This window comes from Pipistrellus kuhlii, unplaced genomic scaffold, assembly GCF_014108245.1.
Source record: "Pipistrellus kuhlii isolate mPipKuh1 unplaced genomic scaffold, mPipKuh1.p scaffold_m20_p_5, whole genome shotgun sequence".
Taxonomy (NCBI): Eukaryota; Metazoa; Chordata; class Mammalia; order Chiroptera; family Vespertilionidae; genus Pipistrellus; species Pipistrellus kuhlii.
Genome location: NW_023425551.1, coordinates 82,931,676 through 82,953,165, shown reverse-complemented (window position 1 = coordinate 82,953,165; position 21,490 = coordinate 82,931,676). Strand labels below are relative to the sequence as shown.

The following is a 21,490-nucleotide window of genomic DNA, read 5'->3' as shown; positions in this document are numbered from 1 at the left end:
CTGGTGGACTCGGGGAAACCCTTTCGGGCTTTTATGAAGAGAGAAATGTTTTCTTCCTGGAGTTTACGTTTTTGAAAATAATTCTCAACTAAACCCAGGGGGAAAATTTCTTTATTTAAAACTGCTTTTTTTTTTTTTTTTTTGCGAAACTATAAGTTTACAAGTGAGGAGAGAACTGCCCAGCCCGTGCCCACGCCTCCCCCCTTCCCATCCGTCCCAGCCTGCCCAGTCTGCCGATCTTTGCCGGGCGGGTTCCCACGGTGACAGTCAGATCCTGACGATGTTGGAGGGGTTCAGGGCCGAGGATGGGGCGGCAGAGACTTGGCCTCCCTCTGTATCTGGCTTCTTGCAGCCTCTCCCCCCACCCTCAGGATTTTGGACTGAGAACAAAGACACCTCATTTCTGGGGAAACTGAGGGAGATACACACACAAGCTCCCCAACTCACACTTGTTTCACAATGACCCGTCCCCCCTCTCCCCTCCAGCTGCACGGTGAGAAAAGGCGTCACAGGGGAAGGTGGCACTGCCTCCCAACGGCTGTGCCCAGCCCTGCCCACGGGCTGAGGGAGCGCAGGCCAGCACCCAAGCCCGCTGCCCACACCAAGCGCAGGGGAGCGGCCCAGCCAGGGAGTGCCCCTGGGCCTTAGAGCAGAGGACACCGAGGGCTGTGAGGGGGGGCTTGGCGCTGCTAAATGTATTGAATAGTACTCTGGATGAGCCAGCCGGCCCTCACCGGTCCCACTGTCCCCCTTTCTCTTATCATGTCCCCTTTGCTGTCTCCCCGAATATGGGAAAGCCAGTGATTAAGGTAAAAAAAAAAAAATCAACATATAAAACATCTACTTCCCCAAACTCAATTAAAAATTAAGAACCAACAACAACAAAACACCCCCAAAATACAGATGGAGCCCAGGGATTTTTTTTTCCTTAAAAAAAAAAAAAAAAAAAAAGTTGGACCCCAAACCCAGTTAACAATTCCCAATTCCCTAAAGTAGCAGAAACTCCCTCCGAGGTAGATATCTGAGTCAGACACTCTCGTTCACCGAGCAATTCTATTGGTTTAAGATGAGCTGCATATGAGGTAATAAGCCGTCTGGAGGGGGGAGGCCCGGGGCACGGCCAGGTCATCTGTCCAGAAGTTGTGTCCCCATTTTTGGCATCTCTGGTAGGTAGGGCAAGGCTGGCGTCTCCACAGATCCCAGAGCAGATAAGGGGTGGGGGAGGGAGAACGGGTGGAGAGAGAGAGAGAGTGGGGGGGGAGGGAATGGGTGTGTATGTATGACAGAGACAGAATAGCCGTGTGTGTCGGAGAGAAACAACAGTGTATGTGTCTGTGAGAGAGGATCTAAAAGAGGGTTCTGGGTGTGTTTCTGTGTAAGAAACGGGGAGAGAAAAAGATTGAAAAGAAGGGAAAACGGGACACAGACTCCACCTTCCCCTTAGGGGACCCCTTCTCCTTGCCATGTAGTCAGCAACCCCAGCACTGAGCCGGCTGGGCAGGGCGCCCATTTGCCCTTCTCCATCTTGTGCTTCTCCTGTGTCTGGGCGTGTCCTCTGGATGCCTCTGTCCTCTCGCCGTCACCTCGTGAGCCCCACCCCGGGGCCCTGAGGGGGGTCAGTTGGAAGTGTCAGAGTGAACGCTCCCTGGTCCCTCCGTCGGGGACGTCACCGAGGACGGGGTCACAGCCTCCTGCCAGCCGCCGTTTGCCTGGAAGACACAGTCGGGTGAGGCTCTGAACCCAGTGTGGGGCAGTGCTGCGGGCAGGGCACCGTCCGGGGGCGGGGGAGGCCTGCAGGCTCCACTCACCCTCATCTCCCGGGGGCTGTACATCTGGCCGCCCCCGAGGCTCTCTCCGTAGCCCCCTGGGCCCATCGAGTGCCGGAGGGACTCCACCTGCGGAGCGGAGGCGGCGAGGCGGTGAGCGCCTCCGAGGAGCGTCTGGGCGCTGGAGGGACCCGGCGGGCAGCCCTCCGGGCGCGCACTGACCTGGGAGGCGGAGTAGGAGTCTCCGTTGAGCCCGGGCATCCCCAGAAACATGTCTCCGGATCCTGAGAGATTGAAAGAGCCGCCAGAGCCTTGGGGAGCAGAGAAGGAATTAGGGACGGTGACAGCCTGTGGCAGAGGGAGACACCCCCGTTTCCAACAAGCCCTCGGAACGAGCTGTGGGGCGCCACGCGCACGACGGCCGCCAGCTCCGCTCGGGCCCCGCGCTGGGGCCGGGACTGCCGGAGGGGCCTGTCCCCACGTCCCGCCGCCTCAGCTGGTCTCACCCCCAGCGGCCCCCACCCTGCGCCCTGCGCCCTGGTCCTGCCTCGAGAGGAAGCGGGAACAGAAGCAGGAAGCATGCAAACAGCCAGCCGGCTGGCCCAGGGCACCTGCAGAGGAAGGGGGTGTCGGGGAGCTGGTGCGGCTGTGGCCCCCCTGGGTGACGGATACGGCGGTCTTCACCGCGTAGATGTTGGCCTCCTCTTGAAACTTCCCGATGTTCTTCTTGTAGCGAATCCGCTTGTTGCCAAACCAGTTGGAGACCTGGGGCGGGCAGAGGGGGTCAGCGGAGGGCTTCGCTCCGGCCCTGGGCGGCGGCCCCGCTGCCCCGCACCTGGGACACGGTGATGCCGCACTTCTTGGCCAGCTCCTCCTTGGCCTCCTCGCTGGGGTACGGGTTGCTCAGGTGGGAGTAGAAGTACTCGTTCAGGACCTCGGTGGCCTGCTTGCTGAAGTTGCGGCGTTTCCGCCTACGGAGGAGGAGAGGGCGCTGAGGGCGGCTGGGCCCGCAGGCTCTCCGTGCGGCGGGCCCCGGGGTCCCATATGCGGCTGGGCCCGGGGCCCCGTGTGGGGCTGGGCCCGGGGCCCCGGGGGTCCCGTGTGCACTGGGCCCGGGGCCCCGTGTGTGGCTGGGCCCGGGGGTCCCGTGTGCACTGGGCCCGGGGCACCGTGTGTGGCTGGGCCCGGGGGTCCCGTGTGCGGCTGGGCCCGGGGCCCCGTGTGCGGCTGGGCCCGGGGTCCCGTGTGCGGCTGGGCCCGGGGTCCCGTGTGCGCTGGGCCCGGGGTCCCGTGTGCGCTGGGCCCGGGGCCCCGTGTGCACTGGGCCCGGGGGTCCCGTGTGCACTGGGCCCGGGGCCCCGTGTGCGGCTGGGCCCGGGGCCCCGTGTGCGGCTGGGCCCGGGGTCCGTGTGCGGCTGGGCCCGGGGTCCCGTGTGCGGCTGGGCCCGGGGTCCCGTGTGCACGGACCCCGGGGTCCCGTGTGCGGCTGGGCCCGGGGTCCCGTGTGCGGCTGGGCCCGGGGCCCCTTGTGGGGCTGGGCCCGGGGTCCCGTGTGCGGCTGGGCCCGGGGTCCCGTGTGCGGCTGGGCCCGGGGTCCCGTGTGCGGCTGGGCCCGGGGCCCCGTGTGCGGCTGGGCCCGGGGTCCCGTGTGCGGCTGGGCCCGGGGTCCCGTGTGCACGGACCCCGGGGTCCCGTGTGCAGCTGGGCCCGGGGCCCTGTGTGCGGCAGGCTCTGGGGACCCCGGGGTCCGTGTGCGGCTGGGCCCGGGGTCCCGTGTGCGGCTGGGCCCGGGGTCCCGTGTGCACGGACCCCGGGGTCCCGTGTGCGGCTGGGCCCGGGGCCCTGTGTGCGGCAGGCTCTGGGGACCCCGGGGTCCGTGTGCGGCTGGGCCCGGGGTCCCGTGTGCGGCTGGGCCCGGGGTCCCGTGTGCACGGACCCCGGGGTCCCGTGTGCGGCTGGGCCCGGGGCCCTGTGTGCGGCAGGCTCTGGGGACCCCGGGGTCCGTGTGCGGCTGGGCCCGGGGCCCCGTGTGCGGCTGGGCCCGGGGTCCCGTGTGCACGGACCCCGGGGTCCCGTGTGCGGCTGGGCCCGGGGTCCCGTGTGCACGGACCCCGGGGTCCCGTGTGCGGCTGGGCCCGGGGCCCTGTGTGCGGCAGGCTCTGGGGACCCCGGGGTCCGTGTGCGGCTGGGCCCGGGGCCCCGTGTGCGGCTGGGCCCGGGGCCCCGTGTGCGGCGGGGCCCGGGGTCCGTGTGCGGCTGGGCCCGGGGTCCCGTGTGCGGCTGGGCCCGGGGCCCCGTGTGCGGCTGGGCCCGGGGTCCCGTGTGCGGCTGGGCCCGGGGTCCCGTGTGCGGCTGGGCCCGGGGTCCCGTGTGCGGCTGGGCCCGGGGCCCCGTGTGCGGCGGGGCCCGGGGTCCCGTGTGCGGCTGGGCCCGGGGTCCCGTGTGCACGGACCCCGGGGTCCCGTGTGCAGCTGGGCCCGGGGCCCTGTGTGCGGCAGGCTCTGGGGACCCCGGGGTCCGTGTGCGGCTGGGCCCGGGGTCCCGTGTGCGGCTGGGCCCGGGGTCCCGTGTGCACGGACCCCGGGGTCCCGTGTGCGGCTGGGCCCGGGGCCCTGTGTGCGGCAGGCTCTGGGGACCCCGGGGTCCGTGTGCGGCTGGGCCCGGGGTCCCGTGTGCGGCTGGGCCCGGGGTCCCGTGTGCACGGACCCCGGGGTCCCGTGTGCGGCTGGGCCCGGGGCCCTGTGTGCGGCAGGCTCTGGGGACCCCGGGGTCCGTGTGCGGCTGGGCCCGGGGCCCCGTGTGCGGCTGGGCCCGGGGTCCCGTGTGCACGGACCCCGGGGTCCCGTGTGCGGCTGGGCCCGGGGTCCCGTGTGCACGGACCCCGGGGTCCCGTGTGCGGCTGGGCCCGGGGCCCTGTGTGCGGCAGGCTCTGGGGACCCCGGGGTCCGTGTGCGGCTGGGCCCGGGGCCCCGTGTGCGGCTGGGCCCGGGGCCCCGTGTGCGGCTGGGCCCGGGGTCCGTGTGCGGCTGGGCCCGGGGTCCCGTGTGCGGCTGGGCCCGGGGCCCCGTGTGCGGCTGGGCCCGGGGCCCCGTGTGCGGCTGGGCCCGGGGCCCCGTGTGCGGCAGGCTCTGGGGACCCCGGGGTCCGTGTGCGGCGGGCCGGGCCCCACCTGGCGTCCAGGAAGCGGGAGCGCAGGATCATGACGGCCTCGCAGGTGCTCTGCTTGAGCTGCATCTGGATGGCGCTGAACTTGCGGTGGATGATGCTCACCATCCGCTCCATCTCCTTGGGCGCCACGGGCCGCGTGCGGCTCTGCTCCCTCAGCAGGTTCATGACGTGGGTGGTGAACTCGTTACAGGCCTGCGGGGCCGTGGGCTGTGAGGCGCCCGTGGCCGGGGCCCCGGGAAGCCCCGCCCGCCCGCCCGCCCGCCCGCGCCGGCCTCACCTGCTCGTACTTCTCCAGCTCCGAGTGGTAGATGTGGCGGATCTGGGCCAGCTTGCTGCGGTAGTCCGAGTGCTCGATGGAGTTGTCGGGGGACACGCCGCCCCCCGAAGCGGCCGCGGCCGCGGCTGCGGCGGCCGAGCCCCCCCCTTTCTCGGGCCCGGCCACGCCTTCCGCCAGAAGCATGTTGTCCAGGCGCATGAGCTGGGGGTCCACCGGCTCCTCCTCCTGGGCGCTTCGGATGCTGAGGCCTAGCGCGAGCGGGGACTCAGGGCCCCGGCCCCAGGCCGCCCTCCGCCCTCCGCTCCTCTGGTCCCCGCCAGGCCCCGCACACCCCGGACCCCGCTCGGGCTCCATGCCGGCAGGCGGCGGGAGCGGGGACCAGGGACGTACCGGTCTTCTCCTTGATCTCACACAGCACGCTGAAGAGCGCCGGCTTCATGCGGTGGCAGTTGAGGGCGTGCTTCCTGGGAGGAACCGGAGTTCAGGGCGGGAACATGCAGGGGCCGTGAGGGCGAGGGGGCCTGGGAAGGGGGCCGGTGGGAAGGGGCTGGGGTGGGAAGGGGCTGGGGTGGGAAGGGGTCTGGGGTGGGAAGGGGGCCGGTGGGAAGGGGCTGGGGTGGGAAGGGGCTGGGGTGAAGCGGGTGGGGTTCCCGGGGTGAGGCAGCTCCCAGCGGGCCGTGGGGTGGAGGCAGCAGGCTGAAGGCCGCGGGCGGCTGGGGCTGGGGGAGCCGGTCTAGAAGGTGCAGGGGGGACTTGAGGGTGACTGCAGATACGAAGGTGACTAGGTCGATTTCAAAAGAGCGATGGAGACTGGGGGAAGAGCCAGAGCTGGGGTGTCCGGCTGAAGTGGAGGGATGGGCAGAGGTGTGTGTGTGGAGGGTCCTGGCTGAGCAGGGGCAGGCGGGAGGGAGGACACGGGGCTGGGCCATGGTGGAGAGCAGCGGTGGGCACTCTGGGAGGGTGCGGAGGCCCCAGTCTGCAGAGGCGGCGGGGGCTGTGCAGAGTCGGGGAGGGGCCGGAGGGGGCTCTGGAGAGGGAAGGTGTTCGGGGGCTGGGGGTCAGTGAGAGGTGAGGAGAGGGTGAGGCCGCCTGGGCTCCCTGTTGAAGGGTGCAGGGCGGGGCGAAGGAGAGGAGTCACTTATCTGGGGTTCCGGGAGCAAGGAGAGGAGAGGTGGGTCTGGAGTTGGGGTTCGGAGAGCAGCCCGCCCGGGCTCCTGCTGTGTGGGTGGCGGGTGGGGGCACTCACTTGGCCTGGGCCTCGTCCAGGCTCTGGTCCGTGATGGTCATTATCTGCTGCAGGATGTCCCCGATGTCCTGCTTCCCTCGGCCCCCCGGGACGCCCCCGCCGCCCCCGCCGGGGTCCCCGCCGCCCGGAGGCTCGCCGGGGCCCCCGGGCTCCCCCGCCACCAGCCCCAGGCCGCCGCGGCCCCCGCCCGGAGGGGGCGGCCCCAGCAGCCGCTCGTCCATAGTGGGGGGCCCTGAGGCCCCCTCCCCCCGCCGGGCTACTTCCCCCCAAACTCGGCGGGGCCGCTGCTCCTGCGCCCCGCCCCCGCCCGCCCCCCGGCTCCCCGGGGGTCACCCGGGCTCTGAGGGGAGACCCGGGGTGCCGGCTGGGCCCCACAGGAGACCCCGGCCCCCGGCGGCGGAGAAAATGGAGCCGGAGAGAGGAGGCCCAGGCGGGGGTGTGTGTGAGCGAGAGGGAGGGAGGAGGGCGGAGGGCGGGAGGGAGCGGGGAGGGGCGGGGCGCGGGCGGAGCGCGGGGCGGGCCGGCCGGCTCCGCGGCGGGAGGGGAGGGGGGAGGGGAGGGGGGAGGGGAGGGGGGAGGGAGGAGGGGAGGCTGGAGGAGAGAGGGGAGGGGAAGGTGCGGACCGGGAGGCGGGGACGCGGGGCCGGGGGCCGGGCCGGGGGCCGGGGGGCCGGGGTCGGGGTGGGCTCGGGCTCCGGCCCGGCCGGGGCGCGGTCCCCCGCGGCGCCCGGGCTGATGGCTCCCCCCGCGCACTAATTAAGACGAGGGCGGCGATTAGGGGTCTCCCGCCGCCGCTTAACGAGCTAATGAACCCGCGGGCGGCCCGCAGCCACACACAGGCCGGTGGAGGGAACACCTTTATTCACACAGACGGCCGCGGCGGGCGGGCCCGGCGAGGCCCCTCCTGGCGGGAAGGAGCGGGGAGACGGGCTCGTCGGTCTCGGGGTTGGAGGCCTGAGCCCTCGGGTCCGCCCGGCGGCTGGACGGCCGGTGTCCCGGGCGCTCAGGGCCCAGCCTGCGCGCCGCCCCCAGGCCGTTTAGGGGCCGCACTGCCTCCGGCTCCGCACTCCGCACTCGGGAGGCCCGGATGCCACCCTGCCTGGCCTGTTCCCAGGCTGCCAGGCCTGGCACCCCTCAGTCCCCAGGAACGTGGGCGAGGACGCCGGGCAGATCTCTCTGGGTCCGGTCCCGGGCGCCCTGCCCAGCCGGGTGGAGGGCTGGCAGGGGCTGCCCCGCTTGGAGGAGTCCCGGGATGCGGAGGGGCTGGTGGGGGCTCAAATCTCAGCAGGTGTGAGTGGGGGGCCGAGACCTTTGTTCCTCCATTCGACCCCCACCCTGAACTCTCAGCAGCAACTCCAGGAGCTCCTGTCCCCCTGGGGGGAGGGGGGGCTCTGACCGCTGGGCTTCCATCCGCTGGCACTGGAGGGATGGAGGGATGGAGGTGTGAGGGGAGGGGGGCAGGCCAGGAGGGGAGGCGGGCTGGCCAGAGGGGCATACGGGGCACCTGTGACTGGGTGGGGGTGGGGGGCTAGAGCTGGAGAGGGGCGGGTGGGGCAGGAGGAGGGACAGAGTAAGAGACCAGGAAACTGGGCCTGGCCTCCTGGGGCGTGGGTGTCTCACCTGGTGACTGAGGATGGTGCTGTAGAGCTGTTCTCTGTCCTCCTGGGGCCGGGCTGGGGCTGGGGCTAGGTTTGGGGGATCCTCGGGGGCGTGGAAGGTGGCTCTCTGCTCCTCCAGGCGGCGGGACTGGGCCTCGGCCACGAGGTCCAGAAGGAGCTCAGTCTGCAGGGAGAGCAGGGAGGCCGAGCGGGGTCCTAGGGCTGGGCGAGTAGGGGGAGGGCTCAGAGGTCGGCAGGTGGGGACTGGGACTGGGACCGGGACGGACAGTGAGGTGGTTAGGGACTGTGGCCGGAGGTAAGGAGGTACAGGGGGAGTCCGGAGGATGTGGGAAAGGGCCCGTGGCGGAGTGGACCCTGGCAGTAGGATTAGGAGGGATGCAGGCACCAGGGTCAGTCAGGGAGCCCCCTGGACGGGTGGGGTACCTGTGCGGCGGGTCCCTGGAGGAGGGGATGGAGGAGCCGATCGCCAAGGTCGAACGGTGGTCTTTACAGGGGGCCAGCCGTGCTCATCCTGACGGGGGCCCTGATGCCGAGAGAGCCGTTCCGTGGAGCAGGGGCGGGCCAGGCCAGCAGCCTGCTTCCTCTGTCTGTTCCCACCCCGCTGCCAAGCCCTTCCTAGCCCTGCGTCCAGGGTCAGTAGGTGTCTGCCTCAGGTCCTTTCCCCTCCCTTCCCCAGGGTCAGCCCCCACCCCCCACCCCACCGGGGCCTGCTCACCTTCTCACCATCCTCTTCTTCCTGGGGTCTCTCAGCCTCCATGCCCTGGAGGGGAGAAACCGATGGGGGAGGGGAGCTAGGATTTGGAGGAGGGCCGGAACCCTAGGTTCCTGAGGGGAGTGGGGGCTGGAAGGGGTGGGGGTGAGCCAGGGGCTGGATGTCTGGGTACTAAGCAGGAAGCTGGGTTCCTGGTCAGCCCCCCATGGGCCCCGCCCATCCCTGTCAACTTCCTCCAGTTCTGTTTTCCCACCCAAGCTGCTTGCTGAACCTCTTCCCCGGGGAGCAGCGGCTGGGACAAGCGCCTCCGGCAGTAATGGAGGCTTTCTAGGTGGGCGAGAACTCGCTGCTTCCCCCCTCCAGAGCCTCAGTAGACCCCAGCCCCCACCGATGTTCGCCCTCCCCTCCTCCCCTCCAGCTCTGTCAACACAGGAACTAGCTGCACAGGAAGTGGTTTCACTCCTCAGAACCCTCACCCCCAGGTCTCTCCTCTCCCTAAGATGTCCCCGGACGTAGGATTCAGCCCTCCCCTGCTTCCCAGCTTCCAGCCTCATTGGGACCGGGACAGGCATGGTTCCGGTGGGAGGCAGGACTGAGAGCCCGGGATGTTAGGCCCTCAGACATATACACGTACACGTACACATACACATACACGTACACATACACGTACACATACACATGCCCCCAGCACGGGGTCCAGCACGGAGTATCACCTCTGGGTGCTTGGTCTGCTCATGGACCAGACGTGCACCAATGTGGGACGCGGCCAGGGAAGGCTTTCCGCTGGTCGTGAACGAGGGGTAAAGGGAGAGAGCCAACTCCTGGCTTGGTCATTGATCTGTCCACACTGATCACACTGGCGGCCACCAAGCTAGGGCAGACAGACACCAGGAGCCTCGAAGTGGAAACCTGTCCTAACAGGGGGCTTACCGCCGAGCGACTTCAAACCCGAATGTGCTGAGGAGCTCTGGTTCTGCCACGTCCTGCCTCGTCATCTCCCCCGAGGGAGACCTGTGCTGCTCCTAAGAGGAACATGGACCTGACAGTTTGGGTAGACCTGCCGAAACCGGTGTGGCTCAGTGGATAGAGCGTTGGCCTGCAACTGAAAGGTCCCGGGTTCGATTCCAGTCAAAAGCATGTACCTTGGTTGCAGGCACATTCCCAGTAGGGAGTGTGCAAGAGGCAGCTGATTGATGATTCTCTCTCATCGATGTTTTTAACTCTCTATACCTCTCTCTTCCTCTCTGTAAAAAATCAATAAAATATATTAAAAAAAAAAAAACAGTTTTGGTAGACCTGAGTTGCTGTGAGGATAGTGTGATAAAGCACTTGGTGCGGGGATGAGCAGTAAATGGAGTTACTACAAGGCGTGCTTGGGAGAGGTTGCAGGCTGGTCCCAGACCGCTATAATGTGATCATCACAATAAAGCGAGTCAGAGGTGTTGGCTCCTGGTGCACGTTTACGACTGTTCCGTAGCCTACCTACTGTGCAACAGCACTGTCTTAAAAACAACAAACACAGCTTAACTTAAAAATACTTTATTGCCAAAAATGCTAACCATCATGAGCCTTCAGTAGTCACAATCTTTTTGTTGGTAGAGGGTCTTTGCTTCAATGTTAATGAGAACACATATGCAAAGCGCAACCAAGTGAAGCCCACACCAATGAGGTGTGCTTGGGATCCGCCTGCGAAACGCCCAGGCGTCCGCGTCTCAGCTCATCACCACCACGGGAGGGAGGTGTAACTACGCTGCCGAAAGGTGGTCTCCGTCTCCCTGAGCTCCTGGGACTCTATGTGGCCAGAACTAGGAAGGTGGGCAACGTGTCTCATGTGTGGCTTCTGTTTTCAGTGACACCCCACATCTCATTCTTGCTCTCACACTACACTGAAAGTCTCCAAATATTGAATTTGGGCCCTGGCCAGTTTGACTCAGTGGAGTCAGCCTGCAGTCTGAAGGGTCCCAGGTTCCATTCTGGTCAAGGGCATATGCCTGGGTTGTGGGCTTGATCCCCAGTAGGGGGCATGCAGGAGGCAGCTGATCAATGATCCTCATCATTGATGTTTCTAACTTTTCCCTCGCCTCTCCCTTCTTTTCTGAAATCAATAAAAATATTTTGAAGACAATGCAGCCACTCCCATATTTTCTTCAGTGCACTCCTCAAACCCTCCAGAAGGTAACGCTTTATACCAGCTTTACTATCTGATGACAGACTTGGGGTTCTTAGGGAAAGTAGTGGCACCTCATCCCTGCCGAGGTGAGAACATCACCTCGAGCAAGGAGTCATCAGCTGGAGTGTCCTTGGCGCCCCCCACCCAGCACCTGCAATGCCTGGCACATGGCCGGTGCTTACCAAATATTTGTCAACTGTCTGTGGGCAGTGGGGGGTGACATAAACGTCCCTTCGGGAACCACATCCTGTTCAGGAAGGACATCTTACATCCCATCTGCAGTTCTCGCTCGGTTCCAGTTCAGGGCACCTAGCCCACCCCACCCTCCTGCAACCCCTCACCCTCACTTCCTGGGCCCACTTCACCTCAGCACCTAAACCCTTTCCAGGGCTTCATCCCCCCGTGGAAGACGATGACGTTGTGAGTGGGCATACACTCATTTTGGGAGGGACCCTGTATTCCCATCCCCTGCTTTTGGGGCTCGAGAACTTTAAAAGTAAAGGTCTCCCAGGCGGGCATGTAACGGGTGCTCACTTTTGGAATCCCACCCTGCCATTAGCCTTCTATTTTTGAGGTTCGCTTAGTGCATTTGGGGGTACTACTGGGGGGACTGGGGAGCCCCAGGCTACGCTAGGGGACCCGCACTCCGGGGACGGAGTCAGACAAGGAGGCGGGCTCCGAGTGCTGAGGGCGCGGCCGCAGGCTCCCAGGGACACCCAGTCACACGGCCCGCCGGCGGAGGTCGCGACCGCGGGCCTTCCCGGCACGGCGGCGGGGCCGGGCCTCGGCCCACGCGAGCCTGCGGGGAATGTGGGGTCGCGGCGGGGCGGGCCTCCTCCAGCTGCTTTCGCTAGGCTTCGGCACTGCGAGTGGGCGCCGCCCCCGGGCGCGGCCAAGTCCACGGACAAAGTGCGGGTTTGCAGGCCCGCTCCGCGCCCACGCGGGGCGGCTCCCACCGACAGCGTCCGGTGGCGCCGCACGGCCCCGCCCCGCCGGCCGCTTCCGGAGGCGGCGCGCGCACGCGCGAAGGCGCCCGCGGGGCCCGGCGGCGCCCGGGGGCGCGCGTGCGCGGGCCCCGCCCCCTGCAGCAGCGCCAGCAGGTCCCAGTGGTGGCGCTGCCGGGCCACGTCGGCGGGCGCCAGGCCCGCCTGGTCGCGCAGCGCGCGCGCCGCCCCCAGCCCCAGCAGCAGCCGGGCCACCTCCGCCGCGCCTTCGCGGGCCGCCAGGAACAGCGGCGTCTGCTCCTGCGGGGGAGGAAGCCGGAGGCGAGGTCAGGGAAGGCCGCACCCGGGCCTGGCCCTTCGGGACTCCACCTGCCGGGCCGCCCCCTTCCCCCGGCTTTGGGAGTTCCCGCTCTCCCCACCTCTCCGCGCCCCCTTTTTGTGTGGGGAGCCCTCTGCCCGGCCTAACCCTGCCATCCTGGGCGTCCTTATCGGCTCCGGCCTGGAGAAGGCAGCGGGCGGCCCGCGCGTTGTTGACAGCGGCGGCCCAGTGCAGAGCGGTTTTTCCTGGGGACCACGAGGGAGGCTGTCACCCTGGGGCCGCGGGGTTCCCGTTTCCCGGGATCCCGGCCTTGGGGGGAGGGCTATTCTGGCCCGTCGAGTCTGGGTGCCTCTAAGGCGGAAGCGTTGCCCGGGTGACGGCGGCGGGCAGGAAGTGCTGCCCGGGTGACGTCACCGGCGCGCGGAAGGGACAATGGGGCATTGTTCTGGGGTCGGTGGGACCCGGAGGCACCGCCACCTTCCCACCGCCACCCCTCCCCATCCCAGCTGACTGTGGCTGGGGCATGCGCGTTGTTGAGGATGGGGGAGGACGCGTGCTCCATCCGGCCAACGCCCGCGGACTTCCACCCTGGAGGCCGCCAGGGAACCCCCAGCCTCCAGTTCCTCTGCTGCCTCCTCCCCACTGGTTTTCATTTTTACCTCCCATCCCAACTGCTCAACTTCTCATAGCACAGCAACATCCCCCGCACAGCCTCCATACCCCATTTATCTCTGGCCCCCACATCTGCTTGGGCTGCAATCAGTTCTTCAACCAGGTCCTCCACTGCCAGCTTGGCGGCCAGCATCAGGGCCGTGGTGCCATCCACTGTCCTGGCATCCACCTCGGTCTGTCTGTTGCGGAGTAGGAGCTGGGGGGTAGAGGAGGGTATGCTCTGGGCTGCTGGCCCAGGCCATCACACTTACCCACCTCCCAATCCATATTCAGCCATCTGTTCTCTTTCCCTTTCAGGTACTAAGCCCACATCACCTTACTCTTTGCCAAACCCTAGATGTTAGGCCGTGGGAGGAGGACTAGAGGGTGCTTTGGCCCAGCTTCGCTTCCACATTTGCTCCCTGTTCTCTGAGGGGCCACACGCGCACTGACCTGGCAGACCTCCCGGGCATCGGCTGCCACAGCTGTGTGGAGCGGGGTGCGCCCCGCTCTGTCTGGCTGGTTGGGGTTGGCCCCAGACTCCAGGAGGCGGCGTGCAGCCGTGGGTCGGGAGAACCGGGCAGCCAGGTGCAGGGGGCCCTCCCCAGTGCCCACGGTGTGAGCCTGGGGCCAGGCCCCTCCGGTGAACACAGGCTCCCAGGGCTCCGAGCTTTCCAGGGAAGCCCTGTACGCCACTGCCCCGCAGCAGACTGCTGACATCAGGGGTGTCACCCCCTCTGCGGGTGGGAGAAAAGGAATGGAAACAAGTCGATCAAAAGGACACAGGACGGGGCCGGAGAATCACAGCCCTGAGGTGTCAGAAGCCCAGCTCTGGCTCTTGATTTTGTGCGGCTTTGAGTCAAGTGACCTCTACTTTTCTCCGGGCCTCAGTTTCCTTCTGCTCAAGGAGCCTAACTCTAACCTTCTCGGGCAGTGGTCCTCAGACTTGAGTCTGGATTACACTCACCCGGAGGGCTTGTTCAAACAGATCCCCAGTAGCTTGAGTATCTGAATCAGGAGCTCTGGAGCCCAAGAATTTATCTCTCTCCTCATTTCCCCGAGGGCCCTGATTCTGTCCCAGGTCACTCTGTGGAGGCAGTGATTCTGACATTTGCGGCTTCAGGGCTGATAGCAAAGGACTCTCTGATTCTAAGGGTCAGAGGGATTTCTCCTGGGCTGGGCTGGCTTGAGTACCATGGGTGTCCACGTCAGGGATGTCCATCTCAGCTTCCTGGGGAGGAGTCAGCAGGGCTGCCTGGGGGAGCTCTCGACAGTCACCACTCAGAGGCCAGAGCTGGCACTTGGAGGGGGAGGCCATGTCTTCAGCCTTGGGGTCAGAAAAGCAACGGGAAGGAAGGTTGGCTTGTCCCTTCCCCTTCCATCGCCCGGGGACCTGCCTGCCTCAGTGCTTTCGCTGGCCTACCTCCTCTCCTTCCTCGGGGCCTGAGCACATCGCCACTCCGTCCTCCTCAGCGTGGGCCTCTGGTGTCAGGGTCCTGGGAGAGGGTGGTGGGTGGAGGACCTTCAGGGCCCACAAGGTTTGCAGCGTCTTCCCCCACCCCTTCCTCCGTCCTCAACTTCTGCAGAGGCTTCTCTTGTTGCTTCTGATCATAAATGTCTTCACAGGCAGGAGCCCCCTCCCCGGGCCCAGACCCTCCGCATTCTCACTTGAGGCCGATGCTGTCCTCGCCCAGTGGGGGCCGGCGGCGGCGGGGAGCCGGCTGAGGCCGAGGCCTTCGCGTGAACCCGGGGGGCAGCCAGAGGGCCCCGTGCTCCCGGCGCCTCCGCCGGACGAGCTGAAGGATGAGAAGAGCCGCAAGAGCCAGGAGAAGCACCCCGGCCACTGGCGAGCACAGCACAGGCCAGGGGAGCTGGTTGGCAGGGGGCGCTGGTGGGAGAGACAGGAGGAGGCCGTTCCAGGTGCGGCTGGAAGACCTGTGGGCCTCAGTTTCCTCATCCGAACAATGGGAATAACCTAGCACCCGCCTCCGTGGGGTTGTTGGGAGGATAAAAGGAGTTCGTTCTGTAAAGCGCTTAGAGCACAGCCGGGCACGTGGTGTGCGCGACGGGAGCTCTTACTCTCGTGAGCTCTGCACTCTGACACAGGAGTGATGATGCCCTGGCCTAGCGGAGAGGATGGAAGGCCCGAGGGCGGCCAGGACAGTCCTCAGGAAGATAAGGGAGGAGACTAGAGCGAAGGGGCCCTGGGGAGATCCCAGTTAGAGAAAGAGGGTAACAGGGGAAGTCCCCCAAAGAGCTTCTGGGTCCCAGGCCCATGTCTCATTGACCTCTGTGGGGCGTGGAAGCTGGCGGGGAGCAAGGCCGGGGAGTGATGGGGTCACCTACCGGTGCCTGCACGGGCGTGGGCAGCCAGCAGGGGGCCCGGCAGCAGGGGCTCCAGGGCCTCCACTGCAGCCATGGCGGCCAGGAAGCGCAGCAGGAAGCCAGGGTCCCAGGGACAGCGGGAGGCAGGGCGGTCAGGGCCACAGCGGGACAAGTCCACGCCCATCACCACCACAAACCTGCGGGCGAGGCACCTCAGGGACCCCGTGTCGGTCCCTGGCTCCCTCCCCTCACCCCTCGCCCAGCCTTACCCTGTGCTGAGGGCGTCGGTCTCCTTGCCCAAAGGCTGTGTTTGAGGGGCTGCTGCTCGATGAGAGGGGTCTGGGATCCCTCCCAGCTCCTCTTCGGCCCGGGCCCCAGGATAGGGGTACACCATGTCCCTGCCATCACTGTCCTTCCTCACCCAGAGCCCCACCCTCAGGGCCAGGGACAGTGCCCGGGCCAGGGCAAGCAGCTGCCGGTCCAGGGCTGGAGGGCTAAGCACCACCAGCAGGGCCAGGGAGGGCCCCCACTCCGAGCCCCCATCTCCGGGCCTGCAGTCGCCTCCATCCCAGCCACACTCCGGGGCGTCGCAGCCTTTCTCACAGTGCCCGTTGTGGAAGTGATCGCGGCAGAACTGCTCATAGGCTGGACTGCGGGGTGAGGAGAGGGGGCTCAGGACTCCCTCCTCCATCACAGAGGGGAATCCTGGTCTCCCACAGCCCCCAGGGCACTGGCTAACGGGGCAGTTCCAGAGAATGGGCTTAGGCAGGCCCTGGGTGGTAGGCAGCCCAGACACCCAATGTTGACTGTCCTTGTGACCTAGGGCAGTCCCTTCTCCCTGCCCCCAAGCTCCCTCGTCCCTGGAGGAGGGCCCGGGGCGCGGGAGTTTCCAGGCAGCAGCTGGGAGAGAGGCTGGGGCGGAGGTGGTGCTCCAGTGGCTTTCGCCGCCCAGCTAACCTGATGCTGCCCGCCCCTGGGTGGAGCCTGGCCTTCCACCCCTACGTGGCAGTGCTGACAGTGATGAGGATGGCAACACCTGGAGCGTGAGGCTGGGTGACACTATAACTCAGAGGCATCTGTGGCCCTTCACCCCAACTCACGTGCAGGCTGGAGGCGTCTCGCAGTCATAGCCGTCAAACAGGCACTCTGCGGAGGCACACTGCGGGTGGCACTGCCCGTCGCGGAAGAGGAGCCAGCAGCGGGAGTGGGAGGGGCAGCCCTTCCAGGGGTCCAGGACCCCCAGCGAGCAGTCCCCTCCATCCCAGTTCCCTCCCGGGCCGCTGCAGCCGGCGTCACAGGCCCCGTCGCCCCCTCTGCCCGCACACCCCTCTGCCCGGGGGCTCTGGCACCTGGGCCCCGCGGAGCTGGGAGGGCAGGAGCACCGGAAGCTCGGGCCCCCCGCCGTGGAGGTCTCCGAGCAGCTGCCGTTGTGGAGGCAAGGAGACGGAGGGCCGCAGCCTGGGACGGCCAGGGCCAGGCAGTCCAGGCCCCCGTAGCCCTTGGGGCAGGCACAGTGGGGTGGGAAGCCAGGCTTGGGGGAGGGCAGACACAGCCCACCGTGGTGGCAGTGATGGCGACCACAGGAGGGGGCTCTCTGGCTGCAGGTGGGCCCTTCAAAACCCTGCAGAGAGGAGGAGAGAGATTAAGGGACCTTGTGTAATTCTCCCCACTTCTCTCAAGGCGCTCCTGGATAAGATTACTCGGAGGGTCCTAGCGTGTCCACCTGGGAGGGGCCTCAGAGACAAGTTGATCATTTTATAGATGTTTCAAACAAGTCCCATGCTTTTCACACAATGACAGCACATGGTGGTGATGGCGGAGGAACCACAGCTCTGCAGCCAGCTGCATGGACTAGCATCGAAGTGCAAGGCCCGGCAGACTAGAGTTAATAGGTGTTAACTGAGCTCCTGTCCTAATCCTTGGGAATGGGGTTATACACGCCTCTTCCTCTGGAGGCGGGGCAGGACAGAGGAGGACAGAAGTACCTGCAAGTTACTAACGTTGTCATTGGATTAGGTTCATGGTGCTGTATTGTAAGAATAAAATATGTAGAAGGCCACGCACAAACCGATGAATGGTGTTCGTGTATCATGAACCAGTTTTGTGCATCGGGCCCATAGTGTGTGCACGCGCACACACACAGTTAAAAGTACTGAGCACTTACCCAAAGTCGTGCTTGCTTTTGGGGTCCTTCCCTTGTGCATTGGTGCTACCACCCGATCTGCCCCCCCCACCCCTCCTGCTGAGAGCCACTTCTGTGAGCAGGCGCGGGATTCCCCAGCCGTCCCACTGCAGAGCCCTCGGCGCTCACTCACCGGGGGGCAGCGGCAGGTGAAACCCGGGGGTGGTCCTGCTGTGGCCTCACAAGACCCCCCGTGGGAGCAGGGCTGGCTCTGGCAGGGGTCTATCTCCTCTTCACACCGCTGGCCTGCAGGGCAGGGGGTGTGGGCGAGACACCAGATGTCACATGCTTTCTCTCATTCCTGGGAGTCGGCCCAGCTAGCTGCACAGGCACAGGGGCCCTGGCCATATTCTCTGGGGACAAGGTGACTAGCTGCCTGTGGGAGGGGTTCTCTGGGTTTCCATGGCCAGCTCAGCTGTGCCCCGCCCGCCTCACCCGTGTGCCCGGGCAGACACTGGCAGAGGAAGGCGTTGGCCAGAGGGTGGCAGGCCGCAGTGCCGCTCGGGTGGCAGGGCTGGTCCAGGCACTCGTCCACGTCCCCCTCGCAGCGCAGCCCCACGAAGCCCGGGGGGCAGGCGCAGCGGAAGCCTCCGGGGGTGGGCGTGCAGGTGCCCAGGTTGTGACAGGGCTGGGATCCACAGGCGTCGGGCTCCTCTGAGCAGTTCTGTCCTCCGTAGCCCGGGGCGCACTGCAGGCAAAGCGGGTCAGCCGGAACCAGCAGAACCGGGAGGCGAGCCCCCCAGGCTGCAGAGCTCGCAGCTCGAACAGCCTGCCAGCTGCCTGCGGCTCCAGCCACACAGCCCTCCCCTTCTAACACACAGCACACAGCACACAGCACATTCTGGGAGGCACGCCGCGCCCCTCCAGCCCAGACGGCCTCTAGGACCGCGGGCGCCAACCTGGGGGACCTCACGGCCCACCAGGCCCACAGCCCACGGCGGCGACCGCTGCTCCAGGACACGCTGCCACTGAAGGGCTCCGCTTGGGCAGCACCTCTTCCACCACCGCCCCGGCTGGGCAGGCGTTAGCCCGCGGGCAGCGCCTGCCCCCGCCAGCCACCGCCTCAGGAGCAGGAACGCAGAGGGAACCGCACGGGCCCCTGCCTCTGGGCCTGCAGGCGGCCGAGGGCGGCAGCTGGCACACGGGACCTCCTAACTCCCTAAGCCCTTTGTGTGGCTGTGGCGCGCTCTGCACAGGAATGGGGGCCAGTCCTGGAAGACGGACTTGTGCCAGTCACACGGCCAGGCGGCAGCTGGAGAGGGCATCGCCGCCCGGCCTTTGCCGTGTGCTGAGTTCTTGCAAGGGGAAGGCGGGCATCAGAAGGGAACCAGGAGGCTCGGGAAGGCGGAGAAGGGGCCAGAGGGCTGAGGAAGCAGGTGGGGCTGTTTGGAAACTCCTGGGGGAGTCCACGAAAGAGAAAGTAAAGCCGAGGGCAGGTGCGGAGGGTTACCGGCCAGTGGGCTGCTTTGGGGTGTGACACACTCACTGTGCGACGCTGTGGAGGGTGTTAGGGGGGCAGGGTGCCTCCGCCCCGGGCCCTGGTTCTGAACGCAGGGACGAGGCTGCTCAGGCTTGAACCTCAGCTTGGCCTCTAGCTCCGCGACCTGACCCCCCCTCAGACCCAGCCTGGGGGCCATTTAGGACATGTTCTCGAGGAAGGCCGGAGCCGGGGGACATGAGGCCTGAGAGCCAGGGCGGGCCTCGCAGGGCCGTGCTGAAGGAGGCAGCCCCTGGAGGGTCTGACGGGGGAGAAGGTCAGGGTGGTGAGGAGGCAGCCCCTGGAGGGTCAGATGGGGAGAAGGTCAGGGTGGTGAGGAGGCAGCCCCTGGAGGGTCAGATGGGGAGAAGGTCAGGGTGGCGAGGAGGCAGTCCCTGGAGGGTCTGACGGGGAGAGGGTCAGGGTGGTGAGGAGGCAGCCCCTGGAGGGTCTGATGGGGAGAAGGTCAGGGTGGTGAGGAGGCAGCCCCGGAGGGTCTGATGGGGGAGAAGGTCAGGGTGGTGAGGAGGCAGCCCCCGGAGGGTCTGACAGGGAGAGGGTCAGGGTGGTGAGGAGGCAGCCCCTGGAGGGTCTGACGGGGAGAGGGTCAGGGTGGTGAGGAGGCAGCCCCTGGAGGGTCAGATGGGGAGAAGGTCAGGGTGGTGAGGAGGCAGCCCCTGGGGGGTCAGATGGGGAGAAGGTCAGGGTGGCGAGGAGGCAGCCCCTGGAGGGTCTGATGGGGAGAAGGTCAGGGTGGTGAGGAGGCAGTTCCTGGAGGGTCTGACGGGGAGAGGGTCAGGGTGGTGAGGAGGCAGCCCCTGGAGGGTCTGACAGGGAGAGGGTCAGGGTGGTGAGGAGGCAGCCCCGGAGGGTCTGATGGGGGAGAAGGTCAGGGTGGTGAGGAGGCAGCCCCCGGAGGGTCTGACAGGGAGAAGGTCAGGGTGGTGAGGAGGCAGCCCCCGGAGGGTCTGACAGGGAGAGGGTCAGGGTGGTGAGGAGGCAGCCCCGGAGGGTCTGATGGGGGAGAAGGTCAGGGTGGTGAGGAGGCAGCCCCTGGAGGGTCTGACGGGGGAGAAGGTCAGGGTGGTGAGGAGGCAGCCCCGGAGGGTCTGATGGGGGAGAAGGTCAGGGTGGTGAGGAGGCAGCCCCGGAGGGTCTGATGGGGGAGAAGGTCAGGGTGGTGAGGAGGCAGCCCCTGGAGGGTCTGACAGGGAGAAGGTCAGGGTGGTGAGGAGGCAGCCTCCGGAGGGTCTGATGGAGAGAGGGTCAGGGTGGTGAGGAGGCAGCCCCCGGAGGGTCTGACAGGGAGAAGGTCAGGGTGGTGAGGAGGCAGCCCCTGGAGGGTCTGATGGGGAGACGGGTCAGTGCGCAGAGGAAGGGCTGGGCAGGGGCGATGGGAGGCTGATGCAGGCGTCCATGTGGGACGCAGCAAAGGCCTGAGCTGAGCCGGCGTTCGAAGGCGAAGGGACAGGACAGCACTGAGAAACATTTAGGGTAAATGGCCGGACGTGGTGGCTGCTGGGTGTGTGGGCCGGGGAAATGGACGGTCACTGCCCCACCATGACGACGGCTCCCACGGCCCTGGCCCGGCTCACCTGGCAGAGATACCCCGTGGGCTGGGCCACGCAGGTGGCCCCGTGCTGGCAGGGCCGGGACTGGCATGGGTTCACCCTGTCCTGGCACAGACTGCCCTGGAATCCAGGGGGACAGCGGCAGAGATAGGAGGGGCCGCTGTCCACGCAGAGCCCTCCGTTCTGGCACAGGGAAGAGACGTCGGTGCCTGCGGAGAGACGAACAGGACCAATAAGCGGAGGGGTGGAAGGGCGCCCGGCCCCAGACACTGGCCGAGAGGCCATGGGGCCGTCGTTCCCGGGAGGGAGGCCTGAGGCCCAGTCCTGCCTGACAGGCTCAGAGCATCGGCTCCCGGGCTCCCGGGCTCCAGGGCGTGGTTCTGACCCTCCACGTGCTCACTGCCACCAACCACCCGGCCCTCCTGAGGTCTTCTCCTGTCAAACTCATCTGCACGAAGGGCTATTTTTATTTTTTTAAAGACATTTTTATTGATTGCAGAGAGGGAGAGCTAGAGACATCAATGATGAGAGAGAATCATCGATCAGCTGCCTCCTGCACGCCTCCTTCTGGGGATCGAGCCCCCAACCCGGGCATGCGCCCTTGACAGGAATTGAACCCGGGATCCTTCAGTCCGCTGAGCCTAACGGGCCAGGGCCAGGGCTGTTCTTTCACAGGCGGCCTGGTGTGGCATCACGTGTGGGAAGTGTGAGTGTAGCTGGGTTAAGTGTGTCCGTCTGGAGGTGAGGACGGTGACAGTGCTCCACACTGGTCAGGCCCTGCGGTCGTGCTAAACTGGAGTCTTACTGCCTGGCTGGTGTTTCCTGAGCTGCGCTGAGCGTGTGCTGGGCGCTGGGCCGTGTGAGGGTGCCCTGGGCGCTGGTGTGTGTGAGGGTGTGTGTGTGTGAGGGTGTGTGTGTGTGTGTGTGTGTGTGTGTGAGGGTGCCCTGGGCGCTGGTGTGTGTGAGGGTGGGTGAGTGTGTGTGAGGGTGGGTGAGTGTGTGTGTGTGTGAGGGTGGGTGAGTGTGTGTGAGGGTGTGTGAGGGTGGGTGAGTGTGTGTGAGT

The 21,490-nt window shown here is 66.5% G+C and overlaps 2 protein-coding genes across 7 annotated transcripts in view; both read right to left on the bottom strand.

Annotated features, from left to right (window-relative positions):
* Positions 1 to 93: 93 nt before the first annotated feature.
* Positions 94 to 6,914, bottom strand: PBX2 (PBX homeobox 2). The gene is made up of 9 exons (XM_036413397.2): positions 6,458 to 6,914; positions 5,602 to 5,675; positions 5,212 to 5,459; positions 4,936 to 5,126; positions 2,602 to 2,737; positions 2,378 to 2,531; positions 1,989 to 2,077; positions 1,809 to 1,895; positions 94 to 1,709 (listed from the first exon to the last, which is right to left on the bottom strand). Exons 1-9 carry the CDS (start codon positions 6,676 to 6,678, stop codon positions 1,617 to 1,619), a joined length of 1,293 nt encoding a protein of 430 aa, XP_036269290.1. The 5' UTR covers positions 6,679 to 6,914; the 3' UTR covers positions 94 to 1,616.
* A 276-nt stretch (positions 6,915 to 7,190) lies between these two features.
* LOC118705118 (G-protein-signaling modulator 3) overlaps positions 7,191 to 21,490 on the bottom strand; it is a 28,368-nt gene continuing 14,068 nt past the window's right edge. Inside the window, exons 18-33 of one of the 6 annotated variants that reach the window (XM_045573131.1) lie at positions 20,452 to 20,636; positions 17,815 to 18,067; positions 17,513 to 17,625; positions 16,298 to 16,818; positions 15,467 to 15,847; positions 15,219 to 15,394; positions 14,541 to 14,760; positions 14,296 to 14,368; positions 14,062 to 14,199; positions 13,326 to 13,610; positions 12,942 to 13,089; positions 12,369 to 12,466; positions 8,792 to 8,836; positions 8,500 to 8,599; positions 8,078 to 8,277; positions 7,191 to 7,876 (exon numbers count right to left, since the gene is read on the bottom strand). In XM_045573131.1, the coding sequence (XP_045429087.1) occupies positions 7,739 to 7,876; positions 8,078 to 8,277; positions 8,500 to 8,599; positions 8,792 to 8,836; positions 12,369 to 12,466; positions 12,942 to 13,089; positions 13,326 to 13,610; positions 14,062 to 14,199; positions 14,296 to 14,368; positions 14,541 to 14,760; positions 15,219 to 15,394; positions 15,467 to 15,847; positions 16,298 to 16,818; positions 17,513 to 17,625; positions 17,815 to 18,067; positions 20,452 to 20,636 (3,074 nt within the window). In that variant the 3' untranslated portion in view covers positions 7,191 to 7,738. Of the gene's footprint in view, positions 7,877 to 8,077; positions 8,278 to 8,499; positions 8,600 to 8,791; positions 8,837 to 10,311; positions 12,203 to 12,368; positions 12,467 to 12,941; positions 13,090 to 13,325; positions 13,611 to 14,061; positions 14,200 to 14,295; positions 14,369 to 14,540; positions 14,761 to 15,218; positions 15,395 to 15,466; positions 15,848 to 16,297; positions 16,819 to 17,512; positions 17,626 to 17,814; positions 18,068 to 20,451; positions 20,637 to 21,490 lie in introns of those variants that run through there. The other 5 variants (XM_045573132.1, XR_006740075.1, XM_045573133.1 and 2 more) reach the window with 5 other exon arrangements.